This window comes from Plasmodium cynomolgi, chromosome 6 (assembly GCF_000321355.1).
Source record: "Plasmodium cynomolgi strain B DNA, chromosome 6, whole genome shotgun sequence".
Lineage (NCBI taxonomy): Eukaryota > Apicomplexa > Aconoidasida > Haemosporida > Plasmodiidae > Plasmodium > Plasmodium cynomolgi.
In genome coordinates this window covers 189,140-207,285 of record NC_020399.1, presented here as the reverse complement: position 1 = coordinate 207,285, position 18,146 = coordinate 189,140, and the positions used below count along the sequence as shown (strand labels likewise).

At 51.7% G+C, this 18,146-nt stretch overlaps 5 protein-coding genes across 5 annotated transcripts; all 5 read left to right on the top strand.

Annotated features, from left to right (window-relative positions):
- Window positions 1–137: 137 nt before the first annotated feature.
- On the top strand, window positions 138–3,462 carry PCYB_061450 (hypothetical protein; the record flags this gene model as incomplete). Its single annotated transcript, XM_004221312.1, has 3 exons — window positions 138–288; window positions 458–1,038; window positions 1,339–3,462. 3 exons carry the CDS (start codon window positions 138–140, stop codon window positions 3,460–3,462), a joined length of 2,856 nt encoding a protein of 951 aa, XP_004221360.1.
- A 1,927-nt stretch (window positions 3,463–5,389) lies between these two features.
- On the top strand, window positions 5,390–5,924 carry PCYB_061440 (roadblock/LC7 family member; the record flags this gene model as incomplete). Its single annotated transcript, XM_004221311.1, has 2 exons — window positions 5,390–5,575; window positions 5,811–5,924. Coding segments are annotated over 2 exons (300 nt in total), but the record flags the coding sequence as incomplete, so codon positions are not given.
- Window positions 5,925–6,988: 1,064 nt separating this feature from the next.
- On the top strand, window positions 6,989–10,710 carry PCYB_061430 (RNA binding protein putative; the record flags this gene model as incomplete). Its single annotated transcript, XM_004221310.1, has 11 exons — window positions 6,989–7,085; window positions 7,300–7,383; window positions 7,527–7,630; window positions 7,771–8,052; window positions 8,151–8,225; window positions 8,551–8,704; window positions 8,864–8,904; window positions 9,135–9,212; window positions 9,438–9,498; window positions 9,703–9,880; window positions 10,638–10,710. The coding sequence occupies 11 exons, from the start codon at window positions 6,989–6,991 to the stop codon at window positions 10,708–10,710; spliced, it is 1,227 nt and encodes a 408-aa protein (XP_004221358.1).
- Window positions 10,711–11,497: 787 nt separating this feature from the next.
- On the top strand, window positions 11,498–12,383 carry PCYB_061420 (microtubule-associated protein 1 light chain 3 putative; the record flags this gene model as incomplete). The annotated part of the gene is made up of 2 exons (XM_004221309.1): window positions 11,498–11,560; window positions 12,024–12,383. 2 exons carry the CDS (start codon window positions 11,498–11,500, stop codon window positions 12,381–12,383), a joined length of 423 nt encoding a protein of 140 aa, XP_004221357.1.
- A 2,101-nt stretch (window positions 12,384–14,484) lies between these two features.
- On the top strand, window positions 14,485–17,391 carry PCYB_061410 (tRNA methyltransferase; the record flags this gene model as incomplete). Its single annotated transcript, XM_004221308.1, has 3 exons — window positions 14,485–15,400; window positions 15,608–16,329; window positions 16,429–17,391. 3 exons carry the CDS (start codon window positions 14,485–14,487, stop codon window positions 17,389–17,391), a joined length of 2,601 nt encoding a protein of 866 aa, XP_004221356.1.
- Between the last annotated feature and the right edge of the window lie 755 nt (window positions 17,392–18,146).

Below are 18,146 nucleotides of genomic sequence, written 5' to 3'. Positions count from 1 at the left end.
TTTTTTTTTTTTTTTTTTTTTTTTTTGTCATAATTGCAAACCTGTTTGTGTCCCCCACTTGTGTATATTCCTTGTTCGTATTTTTTTCTCCGAACTTGTGTGTGTGCGCAGTTCTGTAGAAGAGACCGTTAGTGACGATGTTGAGCGGGGAGTGCTCACCCAATGTCAGAAACTGGGAGAGGAGAAGCGACGCGGACAGGTCTGACGAGTCCTGCCACAGGAGCAACACGGTGAAGAAGGAGTTCAACAGCAGGATGGACGCCCTCATAGAGCTCACGGATAGCTCTCGTAATAGGAGTAAGCAATGGCTGTGGGGAAAAAAAAAAAAAGTGTATACGGGGATAAGTATCTCTTTCCTAATGTGTAGAGATACCATTGTGGGATGCTGCATCTATCCGATCTCGAAGGACAACCCATGAGCAAACCACTTTTTTTCGTTCCCCCCTGTCCGAGGCAGTCTCTCTGATGGAATCCCAAAACAAGACAAAGAAGAGAGAGCTAGAGGACGAGTACCTGTTTCTAAAAAAAATAGGAGATGTGTGCAAACTCAGTTGCGACTACTACTTGGAGACAAATGTCAATTTTCACGAGGCTTGCGAAAATTTCAGCATTTTGTTCAGGGCGTTTGAGGAGTCCCTTCTTAACGTAAAGAACAAGGGAGATGAGGCAGACGCGGTTGCAGCAAAGCTGAATAAGGTAGAAGACAAGGTCAATCTTCAAATGACAGAGAGGAAAGAGGCGTACGAAACGTCGAAGAAGGAACTAGCCCTGCTCCAAACGGACGTCCATTACATGAGGAACGAATCTGCTAACATTGTGAACAAAATAAAAGAGGTCGATTACCAAATTAACCAGCACAAGGAGGCCTTTGAGTCGTTTCATATTTTGACCCACCTGAACACTGAGCGCATTTCGGTGCTACAGAATGACTGCATGAAGATGGAGGGGGAGCGGGAGGAGGAGTTGAGGGGCATCGAGGAGGCCTCGGCTGCCGCGGTCGCCGCGCGGGACGGCCTGGTCGTGCAGAGGGGGCGCCTGGTAGGGCAAAGCAGCGGGAAAAAGGGGCAAAGCCGTGGTGCCTACCCCGCGCGTGTCAATCGTTGCGCCGCTCGTCGATAACGAGGTTGGCCCCTAGTGGGGTTTTCGCTTCCCCCTTACCGCTAACAGGGTTGACGGGGTTGACGCGGTTTACCCAGTGGACGCTGTTTACCCAGTTGACACGGTTTACCCAGTTGACACCGCCAACACGCCAACACGCTAACACCGCTAACATGCTAACACGCTAACACCGCCAACACCGCCAACACGCTAACGTGCTAACCCCCACGCTTATCGCAGGAGGAGGAGAGGGACGCCCTGCTCGGGAAGGAACGAGAACTGACCCACAAGAAGGAGAAGCTAGCCATACGGAGGAGCGAAGCCAAATCGGACAATGACCGGCTCAAGTCACAGATGCAGTTCATGCAAAACCAGCTGTCATCACAGGAGAATTTCTTGAGTGTGATTAAGTATGGCTTGGACGGAAGCATCCGGACGAGGAAAGAACTAAGTTCCGTTTTAGGAGGAATCAACAGGGAGATAGAAGACGTGGAAGACCTGATGGAGACTGCGAGGAGGGAAGAGGTGGAGGAGAGGAAGAAGTGTCACGAGATGGAAGGTAAAGTTAAGGAGTTAGCCACGGAGATGGAAGAACGCGAAATGCAGTTAGAGGTACTTGCGCAGGAGGAAAAGACGATGCGAGGGAAGGTCGAAGGGGAACGAAGCAACGCCAGCGAGAGCCTTCTGAACGAGTTGGTTAAGGAGAAGAAATCGATAGATGGTGAGATTGGAAGTTACCAGGAGGAGGCACGCAAGTTGGTTCTACGCGAGGGGGGCAAGCTGGAGGGGTTGTTAGGTGGTCCGCTAGAAGGTCTCCTAGGTGGTCTCCTGAGTGGTCTGCTAGGTGGTCCGCTAGATGGTCCGCTAGGTGTCCCGCTAGGTGTCCCTCTAGGTGTCCCTCTAGATGGGGTACTCCCTAGTGTGCCCCTTCCATCGAACGAGGTGAAGACAACCGACGTGGAAAGGTCCCTCCAGCGCGAGAACCCCCTTGACGCACACTCCCCCGCGAGTGAAGCATTCCTAAGGGAGTTGCAAAAGGCCATAGACTGTGTGAAGGAAAAAATAAACGAAGAACAAAACGAGGTTTGGAGAAAGGAAAAAGAAGTACAAAGAATATATGCCCTCACTAGTGAGCTGCGCAGGCAAGTGATGGATGAAGAAAATAAAGAGACCAAGTTAGACACCTTACTGGAGGAAAAAAAGGAGGAGTTCACAAAGCTGAGAGAAAAGGAAAGGGAGGTGGAAAAGGAACTCTCTCACATGCATGATATGACGAAAAAGGAGAAACTCGATTATGAGGAGAAGAAAAAGGAAGCAACGAAAATGGAGGAGAAACTTGCACAGAATAATAAAATTGAGAAAGAAAAACTGTCTCTACTTGAGAAGGAGTACCATGATAGGAAGGATAACCTGTTGCGGTCATCTGGGGATGGACTTATGATGGTGAGTTCTGTGGATAAGAAAAAAGTGAAGGACGATATGGATGCTTACTTAGCAAAGGCAAGGATGGATTTTGATTTAAAAAAGAGACAGTTGGAAAAGGTCGAGAAGGAGAAATACGAAGAGGTGGGCAGTCAGTTGGGTGGTGAGCTTAAGAGGAAGGACGACCTGATTGCTTACTATGAGGAGTTGATTAGCAGGAAGGAGAAGATGGGTGTTTCCCCAGGGGTCAGCGGCGTGGCTGCGCACGAGCGGGTGGTCGGCATGGGCAACACCAAGCGGGCGGACAGCCGGCCCCACCGGTCCGGCCCCTCCGCGGAGAGAAGGAAGTCCGCCCAGCGGGGCGGCTCCGCCCACAGGAGTGCCAGCAGTGTGAGCGGTGTGAGCGGTGCTAGCGGTGTGAGCGGTGTTAGCGGTGTTAGCGGTGTGAGCGGTGTTAGCAGCAGTGTGAGCGGTGTTAGCGGCAGTACCGGCGGCGTTAACAGCAGTATGAACAGTGTCAACACCGCTGTTAGCACAGACACTAATAACGGCACCACCAACAGCAGCGCCACCGGTGCGAACGCCCGCAAGCCGGTGAACGCGCCGGACACGTACAAGTTCGGATACTTCGATGTGACATCCCCCGGGGAGATGAGGAAGAGCATGCACATTCCGAGTCGGTCCGTGAAGTCGCCACACATCGCGAGGCTGCTGGAGAAAATCAAACTGAGGAAGGAGTGTCAGACGCTGGTGGGCACTAAAAAGGTGCCGTTGAACCAGGTGAGCAGCAGCGACGGGAGACGGAGCAGGACCATCGGGGGTGGTTCTGCTAACAGGAGCAGCACGGGGAAAAGCGGCAAGGGTGCAGGACGTACGAAGCCTTTCCTCAACACGAAGGCGCCCAAGAGCAACGACTCCTTCGACCTGTTCCACCATCTGTAAGAGGAGCCAAACTTATTGAGCTCGTTAAGTGCGTTCAGCTCATTACGCACGTGAGGCAGCCTGAGAGGGGGTAGCTTTTTTAAGGGGCTGCTTTTTTTAGGGGCTGCTACGGAGCTCCCCCTCTCCCCAGCTTCGAGCATACGCGTGAGTTACGCATCGTCACCGAGGTCAGCCTCGCCAACAGCGGCAGCGTTACCGCCAACATCGTCAACATCGCCAACAGCGGCAGCGTGACCGCCGATTTGTTTGAAGCTTTTTTTTGTCTCGCGTCTTGCCGCTCTCGGCGTGGCGCGCTCTCCTCCGTTTGGCTCGCTGCCCCCGTGCTTCCATTTGTGTCCACCTTCGCGGGGCTTTTCGAGGGTTTTTTTGAGGCCCTTTTCGCTGCCCTTTTTGAGGCCCTTTTTGAGGCCCTTTTTGAGGCCCTTTTTGAGGCCCTGTTCGCGGCCCTTCCTTTATCCATGCGTGTCTGTGCACGCAAGCGAACAAAGCAGAATCATTTTCGACTGCAACTTTTGTGAACTTTTTCGAGCCCCCTCCGGAGGGTGTCATCTATTGTGTTCGTGGAGTTGCGGGCAGGGGAAATGGGGCAAGTTGCTCAGTCGGGTTAGGCGGGTTAGGCGGGTCAGTCGGGTTAGGCTGGTCAGTCGGGTTAGGCTGGTCAGTCCGGTCAGTCCGGTCAGTCCGGTCAGGCGGGGCAGGTGGACCACGTGGCGACCCAGTGCGGTGCAAATGAAGTGTGTGCACCTGCGTCAAACCGCTGCCCTGCGTGGGGGGCCTCCGCGGAGGGGTGTCCCTTCATAGTTGCGTCAAACCGCTGCCCTGCGTGCGCGAGTCCACCCTTAGGAGGTGCCTTCTTTCTAAAAGGTGTAACCCGAGCGTCTTTGTTTCTTTGGTGACTCGGCTTGTAGACGTTCCTTGCGTCTGCGAAAGGGCCATCCGGTGCAGCGTTCGCATTTGCTACGCCGCTTTAGTTCGTCATCCCTGCGCCGCTTCATTCGCCATCCCTGTGCCGCTTCACTTCGCCCTTCCTGCGCTCCTCCGTTTTTTATTTTTTTGTGCACACACGCGACGTGCTGGGGAGGGAGGCGCCTTTGGGAATTGAAAAGTGAGTTAATCCCCACGAGGGAGTTAAAAAGAGAAGCAGCCGATTGGGATTGTCTGCTCACAAGAAAAGGAACGCTGGAGGGATAATGCCGAATGCTCAAATCGCAAACCTCAAATGGCAAACCTCAAATCGCAAATTTCAAATCGCAAACCGCAAATGAGTATGTTCGCCTCGCGGTCCACACGTTTGCCCTACCACGTGCTGGAGTTTCCCTCACCCCGACCAGACCACACGAGACGCGCGTGTGTCCTCTTTGATTTACTTTCCGCATCGTTCGAGTGTCCATCCGTGGGTTAGCGAAGGCGTCGAAGAAGAAGAAGCGGAAGAAAAAGAACAGGAAGAAAAAAAAAAACAATCGATCGATCCATCCACCCATCGTAGCATAGGACATAGCAAAAATGGTAACACAAAAAAATAAATAAATAACCTTGCGGAGGGAGGAGACGGACAGGCAGACAGGCTGACGGACGGATGATCCGTTCGACTGTGAACCTCCCGGAGCGGGTACCCCCTCTGCGCGTCCCTCTATGCGAAGTGACAGTTGAGTGGGATGTTAAGATGAAAACAGCTACTGAGGAGAGAGCCGTCCTGCCTGCCTGTCTATAGAGACCCACCTCTTCGCTCATTAACAAGCCAGAGAATGCGCTAAAGCAATAGGGCGCCCTACGCTGATGGGCCTTTTGCTTGCGCGGAGGGGTATAGAGGGAGGTACAGAGGGAGGTATAGAGGAAGGTAGTATGTCTATTTGGTCCGTCAACTTGGTTCATCCACCTCGCCCGTCCACCTCGCCCGTCACTCGCTGCTCCTCCCTCCTTACTGCAGAGCGAGGCGGAAGAAATCCTAAACAGGATAAAGAGTCACAAGGGGGTTGTTGGCATCCTGGTGGTCAACAGGGAGGGGTTAATAATAAAAAGTACCTTCGATCAGCAGCAGTCGGATCTGCACGCGTCCCTGCTGACGCAGCTTTCGAATAAGGCCCGGGATGTCATTAGGGAGTTGGATCCCCAGGTGAGTGCGCTGGTGACGGCGAAGCGGAAGGCATTAGCTGGGTCGCTCAGCTGGGCCGCTCAGCTCGGCCGCACAGCTCGGCTGGCCATTTAGGCGCACCCCTGCGCCATGGCACATCCCCCCTCTTACGTCCCTTTCGTGTTGTTGCTTTCCCTCCTTTCTTTTATTTTCGTTTCCTTCCTTCGTTGCTTTCATTCCTTCCTTCGTTGCTTTCATTCCCGTCCCTTCCCCACAGAACGACATCACCTTCCTGCGCTTGCGATCGAAGAAGCACGAAATAATGATCGCTCCGGACAAAGATTACACGTTGGTGGTGGTTCAGGACCCATACGCCGACCGGGAAAAGTAGGCAGCACTGCGTCTTGGCGGGGGAGAGAAGCAGAGAAGCAGAGAAGCGGAGAGGCGGAGAAGCGGAGGGGCGACGGGGTGAAGGGGGCGAAAGGACGAGGATTAACCGCATGGGCCAAGTGGAGGGAAGCAAAATGGATGACGATCTCCCCACGAGTTACTTTATTTCCCCCCCATCCTGTTTTTCCCCTTCTCCGCGTTTCTGCTGAGTCTCCTGTTCTGTGCCTTTTCATTTGCAAACAACTGAGAAGTAGTTTTTTTTTTTTTTTTTTTTTTTTTTTTTTTTACGTCGCGCCGGATTTAATAGCCAGCCATTTGACAGTGCGCGCCGAAAAGGGGAAATAGGAACGGCACAGCGGCACAGCAGCTAAGCGGTGCAGCCACATGGTTGCGACGTTCACTCGGTTTGCCATTCCCTCCTGCAAAAGCATATAAATTACCCTCCTGTATGGGGGGCTGAAATGGCAAACCGAGTGAAGGCAGAAAACCATTTAACTTTAAAAAAAAAAAAAAGATTTGAGAAAATCTGTTGGTGGGTAGATTACCTGGTTAATAATTCATTTCGTGCAACATCCCTACTATTGAGATGACCCGCATGATGAGAAAACCACGTGTGTTTGATTCTGCTATATATATCCTACGGCTCCTCCCGTAATAATAATCTGAGGACAGTTGGGAAAGGACATAGTAGAGTGAACGAACCTCCTGTGAGAGAACTCCCCACGTTTGTAAAAAAAAAAAAAAAAAAAAAAAGCAAAGCAGAGCAAAGCAAAGCAAACGGTAAGATGACGAGCGGTGGTGAAACGAACGGAGGGCAGCAAAGCGTCGAGGTGGCAAACGATGACCACCCGGAAACGAACCCAACGGGGAAGGAGGACAACCAGGACTTCAGGAAGCCCAACCGGAGAGACAAAAAGATAAAAAAAGAAAAAAAAAACAAAAAAAAAAAAAAAAAAACAAAAAAAAGTGGGGGAAAAAAAGGAAAGGGACATTTTGGAGAAACACGAAGGAAGTAGTGCCTCGGGGGGCAGCGAAGAAGGTGGTGATTCTGGAGGCTCCTTGGAGATGAGCCAAGACGAGGGGCAAACAGAAGGGAAGCAGATCTCATCGGTCGTTTCATTTTTGAAGAAGAATGAGAGGCCTCCTCGGTCTAATGAGGAAGGTACGTGGGGGAATGGAACAGCTCCAAAGTAGCACAATTGAATAGCCGGACACGCGAGGGAGGTGTTACGCATTTGTGTTCCTTCCACAGTGGCAGAAAGGAGTCTATTCCCTGCGACGCTATTTGTGTAGCGGTGCCCATCTACGCATCACCCCATCTCCCCATCTCCCCATCTCCCCCTTTTTTTTTTTTTTTTGCCCAAATGACCTTCTAGGTGGTAAGGCCAATGAGAAGCAGCCCACAACCAGGGAGAAGACCCAAGCGGAGCCCCGACGTGGCGACGAAGTCACGCAGGAAGGTAAGTCTACAAGGGTGAACAAATGGGGAGGACGAAGAGGCTCGTTTGCTACGCTAACAGTGTGGGTTCCCCATGAGAGGAGAAAAAAAAATCTCGCATGTGTGGAAGTTAATTTTTTTTCTTTTTTTTTCTCTACCTAACAGATAAAGCCAAGCGAACCGTTTTTATTGGGAATGTACCATTTAAGGGCATGCGGAAGTGGAAGCTGCTTAAATTGTTGGGCGTGAAGGAGTCCGCCGTTGAATCGGTACTTCGTCTGAGCATATGTGAATGAAAACGCAGATATAGATGCTCCCACCGCGTTGGGGACGACACACGGAAACTTATTATACAGCTTCACATGACTGCTCACATGTGCATTCGTTACCACCCCCTTCTGACTATCAGGTCCGATTCCGATCTCAACCCATGGAGGAGGCCTACGTCGACAGAAAAAAATTGGGAGTCATTTTAAAGAAATTTACTGTAAGTGTGTATGTGTGTGTTGGGTGGATAGGCAGCCCCGAGATGCACTCAGCTGTGCAGTGCAGCGCAGTGCAGTGCAGTGGTGTTATGGTCTGTCCTGTTCTGTCCTGTCCTGTTCTGTCCTGTCCTGTCCTGCCCTGTCCTGCCCTGTCCTGTCCTGTCCTGCCCTGTCCTGCCCTGTCCTGTCCTGTCCTGTTCTATCCTGTCCTGCCCTGACTCACCCACTCCATATTACGCGAGTCCACACGAACGGACATGAGCCCACCCACTAAATTGCAACCCCTCTCGTGCCCCCATGTCAGGACGCCAAGGACAACCAGAACGCCTTCATCACACTGAAGAAGGAGGAGAGCTTGCCTGACTTGCTTAACAAAAACGTAAGGCCTTATCCCTTGTAAAGGGTGCAGATGATCCCCTTGTATCGCAGATTGGCGTGAAGGGGGAAGGGGCGTCGCTTTGTTCTGCGCGAGGCAGCCTCGTTTGGTTCACCGTCGCTCTCACGTGGTTCATCGTCGCTCTCACGTGGTTCACCCTAACTCTCACGTGGTTCACCCTAACTCTCACGTGGTTCACCCTAACTCTCACGTGGTTCACCCTAACTCTCACGTGGTTCACCCTCCACCCTCCCTCTCACTTGGTTCACCCTTCCTCTCATTTGGTTCACCCTTCCTCTCATTTGGTTCTCGTCCCCCCCCCAAACAGGGCATGGTCCACGAGGGCTATGTGCTACGAATCAACATGATGGGAGAGAAGACCAACTTCAGCCGCAAGAAATCTGTGTGCATAAAAAATTTGGATCGAAAAATAAACGAGTCAGATTTGTACAAGCTGTTGAAGGACATCGACCAGATTAAAAGTACTGCACGCGTGGGAGTCAGCCCGTCTGCCCCTCTCCATGTGTGTGTCTGCCCGTCTGCCCCCCTCCGTGTGTGTGGATTGGCCCCCAGCAGTGTTAGCAGTACCCATTTTGCACCCTAATCGCGCTACTTTTGCGTGTCTCCCCTTTTCTCCGCAGGCATCCGCGTTTTGAGGGATGAACGGACGAGCATCTCCATGGTGAGAGCAGAGACGAGGTTATTGTGCCTCCCCGAAAGAGAACGCCACTCGTGTGTGTGTATGTTGGGAGAGGCACTTGGCCTCACTGGTCTGCATCGGCCGCGCCACGTCTATTCCGCGTCGGTCACCTGTGTGCTACTTTCACATGTGTGATACTTTCACCTGTGTGATACTCACCTGTACGCTACTCACCTGTGCGCTTCCCACCTGCGCGCTTCCCCCCCCCGCAGGGAGTCTCCTTTGTCCTCTTCCAAAACAGAAGCGCCGTTAAGAAGGCCATCGAGATGTTTCACGGCCACTCAGTAAACGTAAGCCAAGCGGATGGGGCCCTCCGCGCCCCCATTGCGATCAGCTTTGCGATTACCATTGCGATCAGCTTTTTGATTACCTTTTCGATTACTTTTCCGATTACCTTTCCGATTACCTTTCCGATTACCTTTCCGCTTTGTTGCGCGGATGGTGTGGCTAGCTCGGCTGGCCAGCTTTGCCCCCTTTTGCCCCGTACACCCCCGTTTCTTCATCCACCCCCGTAGGGCCGTGAAATTATCGTTGAGAAAATCGAACGTGAGGACGATGCGCGAGATGGACCCAAAGGTAAGTGGATCAATATATACTGTACAGGGTGACTCAAAAAAAAAAAAAGGAAAAAGAATTCACATCAGTGTGGAGAAGCGGTGTGGAGAAGCAGTGTGCATGCTTACACGTTTGAAGTTAGCGGTTTACATCGAGTGTGCTGTGCTTCCACTCACCACTGCTAGTCTACTCGTGACATGTCCGCTACGCCCTCCCTCCATGCAGATGTGACCAGACAAGGCAAACAGGTGAAACGAACCATTTGGAAGAGTCACCGGGAGGAGCAGAAGGTAGGTCATTGGAATGGACGCAATTTAGGTCGTGGGAATGGACGCAATATAGGTCGTGGGAATGGACGCAATACTGGCCACCAAACGGCCCACGGAGCTGGACGAAAGAAGAAGTACGTGCGGCGCAAGCGCAGGGACGGCAATGCCGCTGGGGGGGTAGTGTCCCCCCATGCCCCCCCCGTTGCTTCAACGATTGGTTGGTGAAAAAGATTGACATATAATCCGTTTGTCTTTTTTCTACCCCGGAAGTCTTGCTCCATACGTGGCTATTTGCGTCTCCCTGTGTCCGTTTTTGTGTGTCTGCGCCCCCGCATGTAAGAGGAGCTGTACTTATGCAGGTGGCACTGGGGCGCTTGGGGGATCCCCTCTTTTAAGTGCTGACGTGCCGCCACGCCGCAAACGCGCACAGGTCGAACCGGTACAGCGACGTAGTGGAGAGACGCCCTCATCTCATTTTTCATCCTTTGCGCTACCCACTCCCCATGCCGATGTGCTGCCACATTGCCTTTGTCCCATTTTATTATTTATTTTTTTTTTTTGCATAAATTGAAAAAGAGTTGGCCCCAAAGCGTGCAGGCGTTCACCGCCACCACGATAGCTGCTTCCACCATGAGAGGCGCTACAACTGTTTTTTTTTTTTTTTTTTTCACTTCGCATTATTTCACTTCGCTTTATTTGACTTGTTTTTTTTTTCTCTTTGTTTTTCTTCCCCTTATGTTTTCCTTTATTCATTTTTTTTCCCACCCTTTAACCATCGCACACTATGCATGGAGAGCGTGCACTGCCATAAATTATGTTAAAACATATTTCGTAAATTTCCAAAGTCTGGGCCATGCGGGCGGGTCAGCGAGAGTCTTTCTGCTTGTGCAGCACGTGGGGGGGGGGTATGCATACGGCCGCGAAAAGTGATGCGAAAAGTGATGCCAAAGTGATGCCCAAATGATGTGCGCACAGGTGTAGGCACAAAAGTGTAAAAGTGAAATGGGAATGTTTTGTTAGCGTTGTATTCTGTTAGCGTTGTGTTGTGTTTTTTTTGCGTTGCGCTGCGTTTTTTTTACGCTGTGTTCCCGCGCGCATGCTGACGCACATAGCACGTGCGAGCGGTTTGAGTGCGCGGGGGTCAGTATATTTGCGCGCAGTTAATAAGTGGGGGTTCCGCCACCCCGTTATTACGCCATCCCGTCATTTCGCCACCCCGTCATTTCGCCATCCCGTCATTTCGCCACCCCGTCATTCCGCCGCTTCACCACTTCCCCATTTCACCGCTGCACCATTCCGCTTTTTTTTTTTTTCCGATTCTAACGAACTTCGCGTCGAGCGAAAGGAAGAAAGAAATAAATCTGCATCCATATTGAAAGCGCACGCATGTGCATCCGCGCAGAACGACATACATTCGTCGCGCGCACACATTTGGAAAATATTTGCCTCCTGAAGAAGAGTCACCTTCAAAGGCACGGCCAACTGTATCTTCTTTTCAGAGGGCCCTTCTGGGAAGACAGCGCGGTCGAATAGGCGTGCGCGGCTGAGTGGAAGGAACCACAACAAAAGGGGCATCCACAACAAAAGGGGCATCCACAACAAAAGGGGCATCCACGACAGGAGAGGCATCCACGACAGGAGAGACTTCCACGACAGGAGAGGCATCCACGACAGAAGGGGCACCTAAGACGAAGTGCACTCCCCCCAAGCGGAGCATACACAAGCAAATTGCGCAACAGCCAGCATCACGCATGTGTACGTTAAGGACGCAGACCTACAGGATTGGCGTCCTCTGCGCGCGGAAGTGGCTGCAAGTAGCTCTCACGACGTGAAGGGGTAGCGGCGGGAGAAAGGGGAGCAGTGGGAGAAGCGGAAAAAACGAATTAGCCAGACGAGCGAACTACCTAAACGAACGGATTAGCCAGACGAACGAACTACGCAGAGGAGTGGTTACCCACCCACGGTTGCACTTGTCGCGCAACGCCGAGGGGTCCCATCAGGTTCAGCACCGTTACGTCTGCGGCGTAGCTTTCCCGCACTGCTGGCACGTCTCTCACGGGTGGTACCTCTCTCACGGGTGGCACGTCTCTCACGGGTGGTACCTCTCTCACCGCTGGCACACCTCTCATTGGTGGTACCTCTCTCGCTGGTGGAACCTCTCTCACCGCTGGCACGCCTCTCATTGGTGGCACCCCTCTCCCTGCTGACATGCTTCTCACTACCGGCACCCCCCCCACAACTGACACGCCTCTCACCGCCGCCATGCCGTCCCTGAAGGAAGAAGTGCCGTTCGAAAGCCGAGTCGCCGAGACGCACAAAATCAGAGCCAAGTACCCCAACAGAATCCCCGTGGTGTGCGAAAAAGCCAATCGATCCAATCTCCCAGAAATAGAAAAAAAAAAATTTTTAGTACCTATGAATATGCTCGTTGGGGAGTTCAAGTTTATCCTTCACCAACACATAAATCAGAGTGCCTATGGAAACAGCATGAAATTATTTAGAGAAAAAACCATATACCTTTTTGTGAACAATGTAATTCCAAAGACGGGGTTACTGATGCAGGAGCTTTATGAAATGTACAAGGATGAGGATGGGTACCTTTACTTGGAATACAGTTGCGAGAGTTGCTTCGGCTAACGGGGGGAGTCTCACTAGGATGGGGTGGTACTGATGTACTAGGAGCAAGCGTGGGGATATACCCAACCCACTCGCGTCCAATTGCCACTGCGACAGTGTATTGCTCCGTGACCACTTATGTGTCTTTAGATGGGCGTTCTCTGCCGCCACAAAAAGGGACCACATTTGAAGAGAGGCGAAGAAGCGAAGGAGCCAAGAAGCGAAGAGTCGAAAAGGCGAACAGTCGGAGAAGCGAAGAAGCCAAACATAATTATTTTATCACCCACCCCCAATAGCAGCCTCTTCATCACTGCTGTCAGTTCATTTGCCCCCCATGCGGATAGGACACAGAAAAACGCCATTTTTCGTTTCCCCCTTTTTTTCTTTTACTCTCATATCTTGAGTAACATACAGCTGCTATTTTATGCTCGCAGGATGGAGAAGGTCCAATCCGTTGTTCTGTCCCACCCCCACACACACACACCTCTGCATATCATTTTATTAATCCTTCACATGGATAGTCAGGAGTTGGTCCTTCGTCTCGACAGACAGTCTCCACGTTGTCCCTCTACCTCCACGTTTACGTGAATTTTTTCTCCCATTTTGGTACCCATTTTGGCACCCATTTTGGCACCCATTTTGGGTCTCATTTTTGTTTTTTTCTTCCCCTGCGCGGCGGCTATCACCCATCATATGGCCGCCCGCACCTCCTGGCCTTCCCATTTGCTTCGCATTCACCCTGTGTGTGCAACACTCTGATTTGCCCTCCCCCCCCCTGAACGAACTTTTTTTTTTAAGTATTTATTTGTTAAGTAAACGGGCCATTGGCCGCATGCAGTCCCTTGTGGGAGATGCCCACCACATGGGGATTCCCCTACGTTAGCTTCTTCACTCCGTGTTGTAGGTGCCCACCCACCACTAGCCCAGTTTGCTTATCCCTTCCAACGGGGGTGGAGACGTACGTGGACCGCTTGACAGCTTATGCGTAATCGAGTCCGAAGTGGATGTGGTGGTGGGGGGCCAACAGGAGCGCGCAGGAGAACACAGAATGCTTCGTTTATCATTTGAGCAGGCAAGCCAAGTTGAAGAGAGGGGAAAAAAAAAATTGCTAGCTTGTCAAATGTGACAACGTGGAGGAGTGAATAACCTACCTCGTGAACCCAAGTTGGGATGCACCAAAGAGTCGGAACTCATCGAATGCAATACGTTCACGCCTCCCCCCCGGGGTGGTGGTGCTTGCTCGTAGAGGCAATACCGATTAATCGAGTGAATCTGCACAGGTTGTTTTTCTCCCCTTTCAATATGCGGCATATGCGAAAATGCGGAACGTGCGGAGGTGACCACAGGTTCACTGTAGAGAGGGGGTAGATTTAATTAGGTCCCCCCCTGTCGGTGTCGTGTCAAGGAGGCACTCCTTCGTGGATCAGCAAAACTCACATAAGCATGAAGTGAACGAGAGCAGGTTGTACGGGCAACACTTAACTAACTTTGCAGCGCAAAGTAGGGAGGTGGTGGTGGGGAGCCCTTCCCTTTTCTTTTGGATGGGTATACCACGTGGGAATCCGGAAGTAGCCACTCTCCATCGGTTGTTACGTATTTTTGCAGGCACTCCGATATGACAACTCTCATATTTTTTCATTCCTTCGTGTTGATCCTCCTATTGGCAAGAGGAACCATTTCGCGTTAAGATAATACAGACCAGCTCGGAGAGCGGTGGGTTGGGAGAGAAAAAAACGGGGCTTCTCAGTCGTCGCGGTTGCAAAGTATTGATGGGTGGGGAAGCACTATTAGAGTATGGCCATGTGGGCGCAGAACAAGGGTGCACCCCCATCCCTTCGCTCAGTTGTTGCCAGTCCCCCCTCCACTGCGCACTTCTGACCACTCCTCAGTGCTTCTCACTACTCACTGCTTCGCACTCCTCACTGCTTCTCACTACTCACTGCTTCTCACTCCTCACTACTTCTCACTTCTAACTACTTCTCACTTCTAACTACTCGCTTGCCCCCACTTGATGACCCTTCGGCCGCTCCTACACGCCATCCTGATTACGCAACTCCTGATATCGGAACGAGTCGAACGTGTGGAAGGTGGAAGAACTCTCCCTGTTGGAGATGTGCCAAGCATGAATGAAAAAGGCACCCACAGATGGAAGAACCCAAAATGCTACATAGTGAAAGGAGCCCTGCGAAGGAGACTCTCCAAGGGGAGAACTCCCCTCTCGGTAAACAAGCTAAATAGATGTGCAGTAACACATCTGAGTAGTGAACACTGCAGTGGTGACGAGAAGAAACGGAACGAAAAATACGAAGCGCACATTCGAAACGTTTTTGAAGAACTGCAACGAATGACTGACAGGGAAGAAAAGATGAAACACCTGATGAGAGAATATACGAACGTGTGTAGAGTTAGTTTTTCTGAACCATTGGACAGGAAGAAATTCACCTTAACGGATAATTCAAAGTTGGGTTCTGCAGGGAGAAGGTACTTCATTAATGAGGTCAGGGAGGGAGTCATTTACAGATATGTGGATAGGTGCAACTCGAATTTGTACGTGGCTGTGGATGTGGTGGAAGGGAGGGAAGAACAGGAGTGCGAAGTGAGTGAAGAAGACTGCAAAGCGAGTGGAGAGGGCTGCAAATCGAGTGGAGAGGACTGCAAAGCGAGTGGAAAAGACTGCGAAGTGCATTCGAGTTGTCCCTCTCCTGAACAGTCTATCCCCCCAAATAGCCACTCGGGTGATAGAACCCACTGGCGAAGCATCCTTGGAAGGAAGAAATTTTTAATCACAGTCGATGGGTTCAGTGACAACATCGTTTTGAGTTGCTTCCTCCAGGTTCTTCTAAAGGGGCTTAAGAAGCTCGACTTGGGGGTTTTTCTAAACATGGGGTTCGAAGGAGTGGTGAATCAGTTGAGCTCCCTCTACACCATCCACGTGGAGGGGGAACACCTCGTTGGGCATGTGATAGGTCGAGTGGAGCGCTTCCTGGGGAGGCTCTGCGGAGGGGTGAGAAGCAGAGGGGTGGGAAGCAGAAGGGTGAGTAAGCGCTTGTTAGGCGGTCCGCTCTCCAGACGGGTGAGTAAGCGCTTGTTAGGCGGTGCGGCCGCCCGAGGCAACATGCGCATGGAGCAGTACCCACGCGTGGCTCATATGCTGAGCGGAGGGGTGGACTCCCTAATGGCACTGCGATTATTGGAAAGAAAAAAATTTCACATTCACAATTTTTTTCTGCACTTTGCACACCAAGACTGTAGCAAGAGTGACCTCAAATACGTGAAGAAAATTTGTTCGAAGAGAAAAAAGCTTTTTATTATTAACATTAATGAGGAGTATACTGAACAGGTGCTGATTCCCATGCTGCGTAGCTACTCGGAGGGGCATATCCCTAATGCGGATATCATGTGTAATGAGAAGGTAAAGTATAACTTGCTCATGCGGATGATGAGGAAGGTGTGTAGGGAGAGGGGTGGTGGGTGGGACTACTCCTATGTGTCTACTGGTCACTACGCGATGATAAGCACGAACGATGAGGCGAACGCGAATAGGCTGTTTAATGGGGACTTCCCCTACGTGGGTGATGACACAGATGGGGAGGGTCTTCCACGGAGGACCCCACGTAAGAGGTACAGATTAATTGTGGGTAGGGATGAGAAGAAAGACCAAACGTTTTTTTTGTCCTCCTTCTCGGAAAAGCAGTTGTCTAGGTTTCTGTTTCCTCTTTGCCTGCACAGGAAGAGTGATGTTAAGAGGCTCATGGAGGGACGGGCCGCTGGTCAGTACAACCGGAGGGAGACGCGCGGTTTGTGTCTCTACGGGCGGGTGGATATGCACTCGCTGCTGGGGCTGTACTTGGGGGGGGGAGGCGTGCGCAGCGGAAGAGGCGAGGGGGAGTCGGAAAGGGGCTCACCCGAGAGGGAAAGGGGCTCAGTCGAGAGGGAAAGGGGTTCACCCGAGAGGGAAAGAGGCCCGGTTGAGATGGGAAGAGATCCAGCCGAGGTAGCTCTCCCCATAAAAGCCTCTCCCCCCGCAACCGCTACCCTCGCTACCCCTGGTACCCCCGCCACCCAGGCAGGCCGCGGCTTGCAGTGGGCGAAGGACCAGCTTCGGTCGCCCGAGTTCCGAGCCTTCCAGGAGAAGCACCTACCCTCATTCAACCTGCGCTTTAGGAATCACATAATAAACGTCGAAGAAGGAACAGTGTTGGACTCAAATAATGACATCCATTTGTATGCCATTGGTCAGAAGAAGCACATAACAAATTATTTGCACCAACTTTACAACTCGAAAAAAGGGAGAGGTCGGAGTTGTGAGAAGAACGCTGTATCATCATGTCAATGGACAGTCGTTTATAAGAAGATGCTGGGAAGTAGGAGTGGAGATGTGAAGGAGAATTTTATTTATGTCAGTCGTGATTACGAGAGTGGGTTGTTTCGGCACCTTCGCGGGCGGTGCAGGTTGGGGGCCTTTCGCTGGGTGGCCTCTGCCCCGCCGTCCTACCTGCTGGGGGTCGAAGCGGCACCAGCAGCGACGGAAGCAGCAGGAGCGGAAGCAGCAGGAGCAGAAGAAGCAGATGCGGCAGATGCGCCGCTGACCGTGCCGCCCACCGCAAACAAGCGGAGGGGACGAGCCATCTGCGTCAAAATACGCAACAGCGAAAGGATAAAGGAAGCGAAGATTGCCCTGGATGACCTGGGGGAGACGGCGTACCTCACGCTCAGGCAGAAAGACATAGGACTCTCCCCCGGACAGATAGTTACCCTCTACCTCCCCTTCATTGTTAAAAGGAATGGAAAAACCAAGTACGTGTACTCCCTGAGGAGGAGCAGCAGGAGCAGGAGCAGCGGCAGGAGCAGCGTCGGCAGGGGGGAGAAGAAGGACAGGCCCACCTTTTTCCACTGCCTGGGGTCGGCACGAATTACAAACCAGTACTTGAACCGGGGGCTTTATCGACGACTGATGGAGATTCACAGGAGGAACAACTTGCCGCTTTGGGGGAGAGACGAACAGTGCGGAGTAGCCAATTCGGAATAGTCCGTTCGGAATAGTCAGTTTGGACTAGCCAATTCGGAGTAGTCAGTGCGGAATAGTCAGTGCGAAAGCGGCGTTACAGTCCTGGAGATGGTGTGAATCGATCACATGGAGCACCTGCACGGTTATACGAAGTGATAACTCGGGGGACGTGTACATAAAAGTGGTGCATGTGCACCTCTGCAACGTGTCTTAATTGGAGCTGGGTTGGAGAAGCACAACGCGTTGCTTGGAAAGAAGACCCCACACACATGGGAAGCATAACTTGGACGAGGGGAACGAACAACGTTTTTACGTTACGTCGATCTGCAACTGGTGATGGTTGCAGTCGAATTGCGCACCCACGGGGAGTGTATGTCCCCACCCCCCCAGCAGTGTATTTTTTTTTTTTTTAAGTAAACGTTTTTTTCACCCGTGTAAGTGATAACTGTATGTTGTATCACCCGCGTTCGTTAAATGTAGTGACTCCCTTCGCAATGTAACCTTTTTGAATCCCTTCGTTCGTCACACTGCTGCCACTTGGCCCACCCGCAAAAAGGTGAAATTACCCCCCAACGCTTGCCTACGTACGTGCATCACACACGCGTTGTACATGCACTGCACACATTCGTTTGTTGGAAGGTCGCAAGTTCGTGGCAGTCCTTTCCTTCTTCGGTGTGTTCCTAGTTCGTTGAAAAAAAAAATGCGAATCGAGGTAGAAACATCTGCTCCAGTGAGGAGGGAAATGACTCTGCTTAGCCACTTGGAAGGATCACAAT